This window comes from Salvelinus alpinus, chromosome 5 (assembly GCF_045679555.1).
Source record: "Salvelinus alpinus chromosome 5, SLU_Salpinus.1, whole genome shotgun sequence".
NCBI classification, from domain to species: domain Eukaryota; kingdom Metazoa; phylum Chordata; class Actinopteri; order Salmoniformes; family Salmonidae; genus Salvelinus; species Salvelinus alpinus.
This window is the reverse complement of record NC_092090.1, coordinates 58699478-58712250: the sequence shown is the minus strand read 5'-3', so window position 1 is coordinate 58712250 and position 12773 is coordinate 58699478. Positions and strand designations below refer to the sequence as shown.

At 42.9% G+C, this 12773-nt stretch overlaps 1 protein-coding gene across 1 annotated transcript in view; it reads right to left on the bottom strand.

Moving 5' to 3' along the window:
- Positions 1-6590, bottom strand: part of LOC139576389 (cytosolic arginine sensor for mTORC1 subunit 1-like) — a 39077-nt gene extending 32487 nt beyond the window's left edge. Inside the window, exon 1 of the mRNA XM_071402482.1 lies at positions 6261-6590. Coding sequence (XP_071258583.1) covers positions 6261-6373 — 113 coding nt within the window. The 5' untranslated portion in view covers positions 6374-6590. The remainder of the gene's footprint in view (positions 1-6260) is intronic.
- Between the last annotated feature and the right edge of the window lie 6183 nt (positions 6591-12773).

The window sequence follows — 12773 nt, the reverse complement described above, 5'->3', positions numbered from 1 at the left end:
TAGGTCCCATTGAAGTAAAGTGCTTTCATCATCATATTATGTGAGAACAGACACATGACAGGGAAAGGGAAGTGTGGGTGGCTATATAGGGTGAGTCTTGTTGATGATCTAATCACATTACCCAAAGGCTATCTGTATTCAACAGCTGATTTAGTATTATCTTGTTTGTTGGCATTTATTTTAAAAATTAGGCAGCCTATACCTAAGACGCTAATATTTTAGATGCTAATACAGTGAAATATGAATGTCTAATACACACAATAGACCGACTGGAAATGTGATTTCCCACAGTCAAAGTCCTGCAATAAGCGCTAAGAAGTTAATATTTGTGCAAACTCTACACAGTTCTAAAGTCTAATACAGCCACAGTGCAATTTCAGATTTGTTTAATATATAATTATTGTATTTTGTTGAAGTTATATAACATTCCGACCTAGTTTAGCATCTAGTCCAAATATGGCATGATTGCACAATTTGCTCCTCCCTTCCTATAAGTAGAAACTCAAACAGGAAGTACCTGTGCTAAGGTACTTATAAGTAAGTACTATATAATATAATAATATAATATAATATATATAGTACTTATAAGTAAGTACTAGGATAGGATAAAGTAATCCTTCTAACCCCCCCCCCCCTTAAAAGAGTTAGATGCACTATTGTAAAGTGGTTGTTCCACTGGATATCATAAGGTGAATGCACCAATTTGTAAGTCGCTCTGGATAAGAGCGTCTGCTAAATGACTTAAATGTAAATGTTAAATGTAAAAGGTCAAGTCAACGCTGTTCTGACCAATCGGAATCCATGCTTCAAGAATCTTTTGATCACGCGGACTGGGAAATATTGTGGGTAGCCTCTGAGAATCACGTCGACGAATGCACGGATCTGGTGACTGAGTTCATCAGGAAGTGTTTAGGCGATGTTGTACAAACTGACTATTAAAACCTACCCAAACCAGCAACTGTGGTTAGATGGCAGCATTCGCGCAAAACTGAAAGCGAGAACCACCGCATTTAACCATGGCAAGGTGACTGGGAATCTGGCCAAATACAAACAGTAGTTATTCCCTCCGTAAGGCAATTAAACAAAACATCAGTACAGAGACAAAGTGGAGTTGCAATTCAACGGCTCAGACACGAGACACGTGGCAGGGTCTACAGACAATCACGGACTATAAAGGGAAAACCAGCCCCGTTTTGTTTCCGGACAAGCTAAACACTTTCTTCGCCCACTTTGAGGATAACACAGTACTACCGACGCGGCCCACTACCAAGGACTGTGGGCTCTCCTTCTCCGTGGCCGACGTGAGTAAGACGTTTAAGCGTGTTAACACTCGCAAGGCTGCCGGCCCAAATGGCATGCCTAGCCGCATCCTCAGAGCATGCGCAGACCAGCTGGCTGGAGTGTTTACGGACATATACAATTACTCCCTATCCCCGTCTGCTGTCCCCACTTGCTTCAAGATGTCCACCATTGTTCCTGTACACAAGAAAGCAAAGATAACTGAGCTAAATGACTATCGCCCCGTATCATTCACTTCTGTCATCAGGAAGTGCTTTAAGAGGCTAGTTATGGATCATATCAACTCTATCTTACCTGACACCCTAGACCCACTTCAATTTGCATACCGCCCCAATAGATACAATAGCCATCGCACTGCCCTATCCCATTTGAACAAGAGGAATACCTATGTAAGAATGCTGTTTATTGACTATAGCTCAGCATTCAACACCATAGTACCCTCCAAGCTCATCATTAAGCTCGAGGCCCTGGGTCTGAACCCCAGAAGGTGAAGAAGGTGCAACAGTGCCTCTTCAACCTAAGGAGGCTAAAGAAATTTGGCTTGGCCACTGAAACCCTGACAAACTTTTACAGATGCAATTGAGAGCATGCTGTCGGGCTGTATCGCCGCCTGGTGCGGCAACTGAACCCCCCGCAACTGCAGGGCTCTTCAGAAGGTGGTGCAGTCTGCCCAACACATCACTGGGGGCAAACTACCTCCCTTCCAGGACAACTACAGCACCCAATGTCACAGGAAGGCCAAAAAGATCATTAAGGACATCAACCACCCGAGCCACTGCCTGTTCACCCTGTTATCATCCAGAAGGCGAGGTCGGTACAGGGACCGAGAGACTGAAAAACAGCTTCTATCTGTTAAGACTGTTAAATAGCCATCACTAGTCAGCTTCCACCCAGTTATGCAACCCTGCACCTTAGAGGCTGCTGCCCTATATACATAGACTTGGAATCACTGGCCACTTTAATAATGTTGAAATAATGTTTACATACTACGTTACTCATCTCATATGTATATACCCTATTCTATTCTACTGTACTTTAGTCAATGCCACTCCGACATTGCTTGATTAAATATTTATATATTTCTTAATTCCATTCTTTTACATGTGTGTATTGTTGTGAATTGTTTTAAGATACTTCGGCACTGTTAGATACTACTAGGGCTGCACATTTTGGGGAATATTCAGAGGCGGAAACTTTCCATGGGAATTAACAGAAATATGCAAATTAATAGCATTTAAAATGTAGATGTTTTTGCATTGGATATATTTAACATATCATATGGAGACAGAAACAAACGTTTTACCTTATCATAAGTAGACATAATTGCAAATGATTAAATCCTTCCAATAGAAATAAAAAAAACAATTCAGTTATGAAATGAACTTTAATTAAATTAGTTAACAGTGATGATGATTTCACTGAACAACAAAAGAGAATATTGAATGATCCCCAATTATCCATCGCATCTCCCAAAAACATTTTCAACGTACATCTGTAAAATGATAGTCTAGAAACTAAAGCTTTGGTTGTCTTCCTCTCAGGCTTCCATGTCTTCTCGCTGGACCTCCTCAATGTCCACCTCTTGAACATCAGACTCTGAGGCCTCATCTTCACTGTCACTTTCCAACCTTGTTGAGGAAAGCTCGTTGTCTGGCTCAAAAAGCCTCAAATTTGTCCGGATGGCCTCCAATTTCTCAACCTTTGCATTGATCAGCCTGTTACACACTTTGGTGTATGTGTTCCCAAACAAGGACCAGTTGCGCTCTGAGGCGGCTGATGTTGGTGGGGTTTGGAGGATGATGCAGGCAACAGGGGAAAGAGCCTCAGATCCACTAAGTCCCTTCCACCAGGTGGCTGATGAGATATGTTGGCACGACTGCCATATTGCATCCCAAAGCCCTTGCTTGGAAGTATACTTCGCCAGACTGCCAAGAACCTTGCCCTCATCCAGGCCAAGGTGGCGAGACACGGTAGTGATGACACCATAGGCCTTGTTGATCTCTACACCAGACAGGATGCTCTTGCCAGCATACTTGTGGTCCAACATGTACGTTGCGGCGCGTATGGGCTTTAGGCAGAAGTCTTCACGCTTTTGGATGTTTTTCAGAACTGCAGTTTCCTCTGCTTGGAGCAACAGTGAAGTGGGCAGGACAGTACGGATTTCCTCTCTTACATCTGCAAGCAGAGTCTGAACATCAGACAGGATGGCATTGTCTACCTCAATCTGTGCAATGGCTACTGCTATAGGTTTCAGGAGTTTCAGGCTGCTTACTACTCTCTCCCAAAATACATCATCCAGGAGAATCCTCTTGATGGTGCTGTCCATATCGGCAGACTGATATGGCCATTTCTTGGAGACTCCTTCCCCTCCAAGTGACTGTCAAACATGATGACAACACCACCACAACGGGTGTTGCTGGACAGCTTCAATGTGGTGCTCTTAATCTCCTCCCTATGCTTGGTGAAGTAGATTGCTGCTATATACCTTCACATACCTAACCATTTCCTTGGCTCTCTTGTAGAGCGTATCCATTGTTTACAGTGCCACGATGTCCTTGAGGAGCAGATTCAATGCATGAGCAGTACAGCCAATGGGTTTGATGTGAGGGTAGGACTCCTCCACTTTAGACCAAGCAGCCGTCATGTTCGCAGCATTGTCTGTCACCAGCGCAAATACCTTCTGTGGTCCAGGGTCATTGATGACTGCCTTCAGCTCATCTGCAACATAGAGACCGGTGTGTCTGTTGTCCCATGTGTCTGTGCTCTTGTAGAATACTGGTTGAGGGGTGGAGATGATGTAGTTAATCATTCCTTGCCCCCAAACATTCGACCACCCATCAGAGATGATTGCAATACAGTCTGCTTTCTCTATGATTTGCTTGACCTTCACTTGAACTCTGTTGAACTCCACATCCAGCAAATGAGTAGATAAAGCATGTCTGGTTGGAGGGGTGTATGCTGGGCGAAGAACATTCAGAAATGTCTTCTAATACACATTGCCTGTGAGCATCAGAGGTGAACTAGCTGCATACACAGCTCGAGCAAGACATTCATTAGAATTTCTCTGACTACGTTCCTCCATTGAGTCAAACAAACTTCTGATTCCAGGAAGACCATGAGCTGTTGCTATCGATAAGGTGTCCGATTCATCATTTTCACCTCAAATAGAAATAGAGGGACTTTTGTCAGAGGATGCTTGTTGTGAACGCTGAGGGAACTTTATGCACTTGGCCAGATGATTCTGCATCTTTGTTGCATTCTTCACATATGATTTGGCACAGTATTTGCAAATGTACACAGCTTTTCCTTCTACATTAGCTGCAGTGAAATGTCTCCACACATCAGATAGTGCTCGTGGCATTTTCCTGTAAAGATTAGAGAAAAAAATAGTAAAATGTTTTTTTAAATACAAATCCATGTACAGAAATAGTTAAGCAGTTAGGTTAAACAACTCCTTTGTAAGATAAATGTTTTAAAAGAAACATGTATGGAAACAGGTGAATTAACACTCAGTTAGCAGGCTCATGCAAGCTAAAACACACGTCGTAGCAAAAACGAACTAGAAAACGAACTAAAATGTCAGAAATTATTTAAACACACTTTGCTGTAGGCTACTATTTACTAGTTAACAAAAAAATCCTGTATGTCATATAAAATATATTCACCCCACCCAGTATTGTAAAATAATACTAATTATTATTATTATTGTTTTTTTTACTTACCAGAAAGCTAGTAGTCCTTGACTCAGACACTGTGGTAGTGTGGGCTCAATAGCATCTCATTAGCGTGCAAGATCTTGAGAATCAGCTGTACATGTGATGGAAGAGTGCACTGTGCATGCAAGAGGGTTGCAATTCCATTGAATTGGGGATAGTTTAACTAAAATATGCCACAAGACCAAGAATTGCCTTGTGTATCCCACAAAAAGGTTCACTGTTATAAGCTAACTTTTTAGATGAATTTAAGCAAAATTACCAAAATTCCCAGGCTTAATGTCCCATGGAAAATTTCAGGAAATTTACCGGAAAGTTTCCTCCCCTTTGCAACCCTAGATACTATTGCACTGTTGGAGCTAGGAACACAAGCATTTCGCTACACACGCAATACCATCTGCTAAATATGTGTGTGTGACCAATACAATTTTATTTGTATACGTTTTAGTCACTTTCAATGGGACTTTTATTTTGAAGGAGAACAGAAATTCCACTCTTGTGGCTAATCCTTATTGTGGCTAGCTTCACACAGGTCCAAGCTAGAATGTCTGCCATTACCTCTCGAAAACTCTAGGCGGCATTTTGCTTTCTCCCTACAGTTCTCAGCCATTACCTTAGCCCAGGACTGCCTGATGTGAACTACAATCCTGCCGTTGTGTCTTAACGTTTTGAAACGTTAATTATCGCATGTGAAAAGGCTTTCGAAACATATGGCCCTTATCTTTCATCTGCAATAAAGAATCCTTCAACTAAAAAAAAGTTAACTGCTACAGTAAAGTGTAACACAGATATGGGTGCCTCCATCCGATTAAACTATAGTACACTTCCAGAGTTAAATTCACACACAGGTGTTAGGACCCTCTTGTCTTCTATAAACAAGCGCTGTAACATGAAAGGAGATATGGCCAGGTGGGATCACTAACCCTATCAAGGTGTGTATAAATGATACCTTTAAAATATATACATCGCTGATATGGAAGATAAGGTCCTTATGTTTGCAAAAACCGTACCGCAAGCCGTGTATATGAATGTTCAGACCGAGCGTCAGGGATCACGAAACTTATCCTACAGAAGACGCCTTCTTCCAGTGACCCTTGTGTTTAATGTAGCCTAATGGCACAGTCATGATCAAGGGCTAGTCTGCCATCAACAGCGACCTGGCAATGTTTTTTAAATTATACTTTTTTGCACGTTTTGGGATCGCGGACGGCTTCAAATGAACAGATCTCTTCACACAAATAATCTTACCTTGTTCTTTTCCGCAGAAATATGAGTTTGATCAGTGGGTGAGTGAAATTCACCAACCCATTTTTGCAAATGCTGGTCACTCGCAGTCTGTGATCCAGAATGTGCAAGTCCATGGTTCTGAATAGCGCAATCCTGCCTGAATCTGTCTGAATGGTTTTCTAGTTCCAGGCACGATCCAATAAAAAGTTAATGAATTAATGTTGTCTGTGTTATTTCATTCCCTTGGATTACAAACGCCCGCAGTTTAGTTGGACTGTGTCTTGCATCAGTCAGTCACCGATACAGAGAAAAACATGCTACGCAATCCGACTCCACTCAACTCAACTACTCTATATTCAAATAAAAGACACGGCCTCATATAATAACACGCCCCCCTGGTCTTAAAGCTACAGAGGAAGCTAATATATTATAAAATGAATAAACGTGACAGATATAATATAGGCCTATCTGACATTCATAGAAGCCCATTTATCACATCCATAACCCCAAAACATTTACAATTGTAGAACAGTGAACAGTGCTTGCAACTTCGGGTCTGCATGCCCCAGTAGCTGTGTTTGAGCCAGTATCTGTGTGTTTGAGATGTTGACAATGAGTGAGATGGAAGCTCCGATTCAAACTCCCGTTAGACAGCTCTCCATTAGACAGCTCTGCAAGCGTTACAATGTCAAAATATGTTCTTTACTCAACAAATATTGAGTTTCGCTGAACTTTCATTTACTCCCGTTACCTCTGATGTATTTCCAAAAAAGGTCTAAATAAAAATGTAGAATCAACCATAAAAATGCCTCTTTGGCACTTCCAATGTATTGAGCTGTTGTAGACTTCCAACCTGTGTGTGGCAGCAATGAGTGACTGGAGGTGCAGAATAGTAATTTTTTTCAGTTGCTTCTACATTTTTATTTACACCTTTTTTGAACGTACATACAGGCCTCAACGGGAGCAAATGAAGATAATTGCTCAGCCAAACTCCATATTTTGTGAGTAACAAACGTATTTTGACATTATAACACTTGCAGAGCTGTTTAATGGAAGTTTGAATCAGAGCTTCCTGGACATTAGAGAGGAGGCATCTCATATCCACATCTCCAATGCACAGATACTGCAAAAGCATGTTTCCATATATTTAATAAATTCACAGGTCAAATAATATGCATAACAAATGTTGATCAATAGATGAACATGTAATAATTTATCACAAGACAAAACACACATTCAATAAAAACATATTACATAACCACTAATAATCCATGTTCAAATGGGCTCATTGTAATGGCTGGAATTTTATGAATGGAATGGTATCAAACACATGGAAACCACATGTTTGACTCCGTTCCATTCATTCCATTACAACCATTACAACGAGCCAGTCCTCCTACAGCAGCATTTGTGTTGACTGTGAAAGTGTGTGTGTGTGTACAGTGCCTTCAGAAAGTATTCATACCCCTTGACTTAACATCAAGCTATGTCTGTCTTTACAAGACATTTGCATCCTATACTCTATATGTCAAGACAAAGTATTACATGATCATGAAATAAAAGGGTCTGAAATGATCAGAGGTCACAGTCAGTCAGTCTGATCTGAAGCATGCATTTATTTCTGGTCTATCCTAACTAGGGTTGCAAAGGGAGGGTATATTACTGGAAACTTTCTAAGTTTACCAGTAAATTGCCATAATTTTGGTAACTTTCAAGGAATTTATGGAATTTTATCAGATGGCATCTAGTGGCCTTTTTGCGTACTTCAAATTATCACAGATGTCTGTAATTATCTCTGGCCCTCTGTGTGGCTTATCACATGTAATATATACAGTATATAAAGCAATCTAATAAGATGATATTAAAATAAAAAATTGAATCACAAAGCTATAAAACATCACAATTTAGTGAATATCACTGGTGTTTAATATGAGGGTTTCAGCATGAAATGTCCTTTATTTGTTTTATACACTTTTATTGATCTTACTATGTCCGTATGTCTTCGTTGTAAATGTTTTGGGGCCAAACTAGTGGCAGAGTTATAAATAAAATAATGCCATTATTGATTAGATGCTTTTTTCATTAATTATGCTATTTTCTCTTGAACCATATGGTCTATCTACTAGAAATGAATGGACAATATGGACACAGATATAAACATTGTTATACTATATATGAATACATTTTATTAAAAGTTATTAAAATACAATACAAAGTGACCATAGATTGCCATAGATTACCTAGATCATGTTAACTTTGGTAAATTACCGGTAGCTTTGCAACCCTAATCCTAACAGACGGAAGCAATTTACATGTATGCCCTACATGACTAACATTAATACTAACTTACTAACTGCCCACAAGCCTGTCATTCCAACAGAAGCTAGCCAGCTAACTAGCTACTAGCTAGTAGTCAGCTAGCCACTGCTAGCGGTCATCAGCTACCTTTAGCCCGGACAACTCTCGCCAGTCTGCACAGCGCGACTCAAACCAGAGCAAATCAGACTTATTTTTCTCCATATCTCCGGATTCCTACTGCAAGCTCTGAACCCCCCCTCCTGGATCACCGCCGCTAGCTAGCTGCTATCCGAGTGGCCACTCCTGGCTAACGTCTCTGTCCCGAAGCAAGAACCAATTAGCCTGGAGCTAGCCTTGCTAGGCCCATCTGCAAGGCCCATCTCCCGGCTAGCCGTAGAGGTCCATCAGCCACTCCTTGGGTTCAATACCTATTTTGCCGACTGGCCTGGACCCCCACCGAACCATCACGACTGGACTACCAACGTGATTCGCCCGAGGGGGTCTCTCAACTGGCTCCTCCGTCGCGATGTCCCCTGAATGCCCATCCGCTAGCCTGCTAGCCGCGGCCCGCTAGCTGTCTCGTGCTGTTACGTCTGCTGACGTAAAAGCACGAGGGGGCCACAGCAGACTTTCTTCCGTCGCGATGTCCCTCAAAGGCCCTTCTGCTAGCTTGCCAACCCCGGCCCGCTAGCTGCCTGAAACCCCTCACTGGACTCCTATGATCACTCGGCTACGCATGCCTCTCCCTAACGTCAACATGCCTTGTCCATTGCTGTTTTGGTGAGTAATTATTGCCTTATTTCACTGTAGAGCCTCTACCCCTGCTCAATACGCCTTAGTTAACACTTTAGTTCCACCTCCCACACATGCAGTGACATCTGGTTTAAATGATATTTCTAGAGACAATATCTCTTTCATCGTCACCCTATGCACAGGTTTACCCCCACTGTATTCACATCCTACCATACCCCTGTCTGTATATTATGCCTTGAATCTATTCTACTGTGCCCAGAAATCTGCTCCTTTTACTCGTTGTTCTGAAAGTACTAGACGACCAATTTTTAGCCTTTAGCTGTACCCTTATTCTACTCCTCCTCTGTTCCTCTGGTGATGTGGAGGTTAATCCAGGCCCTGCAGTGCCTAGCTCCACTCCCATTCCCCATACACTCTCATTTGTTGACTTCTGTAAAAGAAAAAGCCTTGGATTCATGCATGTTATCATTAGAAGCCTCCTCCCTAAGTTTGTTTTATTCACTGCCCTAGCACACTCTGCCAACCCGGATGTCCTAGTCGTGTCTGAATCCTGGCTTAGGAAGACCACCAAAAACCCTGACATTTCCATCCCTAGCTATAACATTTTCCCCAAAATAGAACTGCCAAAGGGGGCGGAGTTGCAATCTACTGCAGGGATAGCCTGCAGAGTTCTGTCTTACTATCCAGGTCTGTGCCCAAACAATTTGAGCTTCTACTTTTAAAAATCCACCTCTCCAGAAACAAGTCTCTTACCGTTGCCGCTTGCTATAGACCACATTCTGCCCCCAGCTGTGCCCTGGACACCATATGCAAATTGATTTTCCCCCATCTATCTTCTGAGCTTGTGCTGCTAGGTAACCTAAACTGGGACATGGTTAACACCCCGGCCATCCTACAATCTAAGCTTGAGAACGATCTCACACAAATTATCAATGAACCCACCAAGTACAACCCCAAATCCGTAAACAAGGGCACCCTCTTAGATATCATCCTAACCAACCTGCCCTCTAAATACACCTCTGCTGTCTTCATCCAGGATCTCAGCAATCACTACCTTATTGCCTGCGTCCGTAATGGGTCTGCGGTCAAGCAACCACCCCTCATCACTGTCAAACGCTCCCTAAAACACTTCAGCGAGCAGGCCTTTCTAATCGACCTGGCCCGGGTATCCTGGAAGGATATTGACCTCACTCCGTCAGTAGAGGGCGCCTGGTTGTTCTTTAAAAGTGCTTTCCTCACCATCTTAAATAAGCATGCCCCATTCCAAAAATGTAGAACCTGGAACAGATATAGCCCTTGGTTCACTCCAGACCCGACTGCCCTTGACCAGCACAAAAACATCCTGTGGCGTACTGCATTAGCATCGAATAGCCCCACGATATGCAACTTTTCAGGGAAGTTTAAGAACCAATATACACAGGCAGTTAGGAAAGCTAAGGCTAGCTTTTTCAAACAGAAATTTACATCCTGTAGCACTAACTCCAAAAAGTTCTGGGACACTGTAAAGTCCATGGAAAATAAGAGCACCTCCTCCCAGCTGCCCACTACACTGAGGCTAGGAAACACTGTCACCACCGATAAATCTGCCATAATTGAGAATTTCAATAAGCATTTTTCTACGGCTGGCTATGCTTTCCAATTGGCTACCCCTACCCCGGTCAACAGCCCTGCACCCCTCACTGCAACTTGCCCAAGCCTCCCCCATTTCTCCTTCATCCAAATCCAGATAGCTGATGTTCTGAAAGAGCTGCAAAACCTGGACCCCTACAAATCAGCAGGGCTAGACTATCTGGACCCTCTCTTCCTAAAATTATCCGGCAAAATTGTTGCAACCCCTATTACTAGCTTGTTCAACCTCTCTTTCGTATCGTCTGAGATCCCCAAAGATTGGAAAGCTGCCGCGGTCATCCCCCTCTTAAAAGGGGGAGACACTCTAGACCCAAACTGCTACAGACCTATATCTATCCTACCCTGCCTTTCTAAGGTCTTCGAAAGCCAAGTTAACAAACAAATCACCGACCATTTCGAATCCCACTATACCTGGTCATGGGTGCACCTCAGCCACCCTCAAGGTCCTAAACGGTATCATAACCGCCATCGATAAGATACAATACAGCTGTATTCATTAACCTGGCCAAGGCTTTCGACTCTGTCAATCACCACATTCTTATCGGCAGACTCAACAGCCTTGGTTTCTCAAATGACTGCCTAGCCTGGTTCACCAACTACTTCTCTGACAGAGTTCAGTGTGTCAAATCGGAGGGCCTTTTGTCTGGACCTCTGGCAGTCTCTATGGGGGTGCCACAGGGTTCAATCCTCAGGCCGACTCTTTTCTCTGTATTCTCTGATCCACCTCTACACAGACGACACCATTCTGTATACTTCTGGCCCTTCTTTGGACACTGTGTTAACTAACCTCCAGACGAGCTTCAATGCCATACACCTCTCCTTCTGTGGCCTTCAACTGCTCTTAAATGCAAGCAAAACTAAATGCATGCTCTTCAACCGATCGCTGCCCACACCTACCCACCCGTCCAGCATCACTACTCTGGACGGTTCTGACCTAGAATACGTGGACAACTACAAATACCTAGGTGTCTGGTTAGACTGTAAACTCTCCTTCCAGACTCACATTAAGCATCTCCAATCCAAAATGAAATCTAGAATCGGCTTTCTATTTCGCAAGAAAGCATCCTTCACTCATGCTGCCAAACATACCCTAGTAAAACTCACTATCCTACCGATCAAAATAGCCTCCAACACTCTACTCAGCAAATTGGATGCAGTCTATCACAGTGCCATCCGTTTTGTTACCAAAGCCCCATATACTACGACCTGTATGCTCTCATTGGCTGGCACGCTCTTCATATCCATCGCCAAACCCACTGGCTCCAGGTCATCTATAAGTCGTTGCTAGGTAAAGCCTCGCCTTATGTCAGCTCACTGATCACCATAGCAGCACCCACCGGTAGCACACGCTCCAGTAGGTATATTTCACTGGTCACCCCCAAAGCCAATTCCTACTTTGGCCACCTTTCCTTCCAGTTCTCTGCTGCCAATGACTGGAACGAACTGCAAAAATCACTTAAGCTGGAGACTCATATCTCCCTCATTAGCTTTAAGCACCAGCTGTCAGAGCAGCTCACAGATCACTGCACCTGTACATAGCCAACCTGTAAATAGCCCATCCAACTACCTCATCACCATATTGTTATTTATTTTGCTCCTTTGCACCCCAGTACCGCTACTTGCACACTCATCTTCTGCACATCTATCACCCCAGTGTTTAATTTGCCATACTGTAATAATTTCGCCACTATGGCCTATTTATTTCCTCACCCCCCTTATCCTACCTCATTTGCACACACTGTATAGACTTTCTCATTGTATTATTGACTGTATGTTTGTTTATTCCATGTGTAACTCTGTGTTGTTGTTTGTGTCGCACTGCTTTGCTTTATCTTGGCCAGGTCGCAGTTGTAA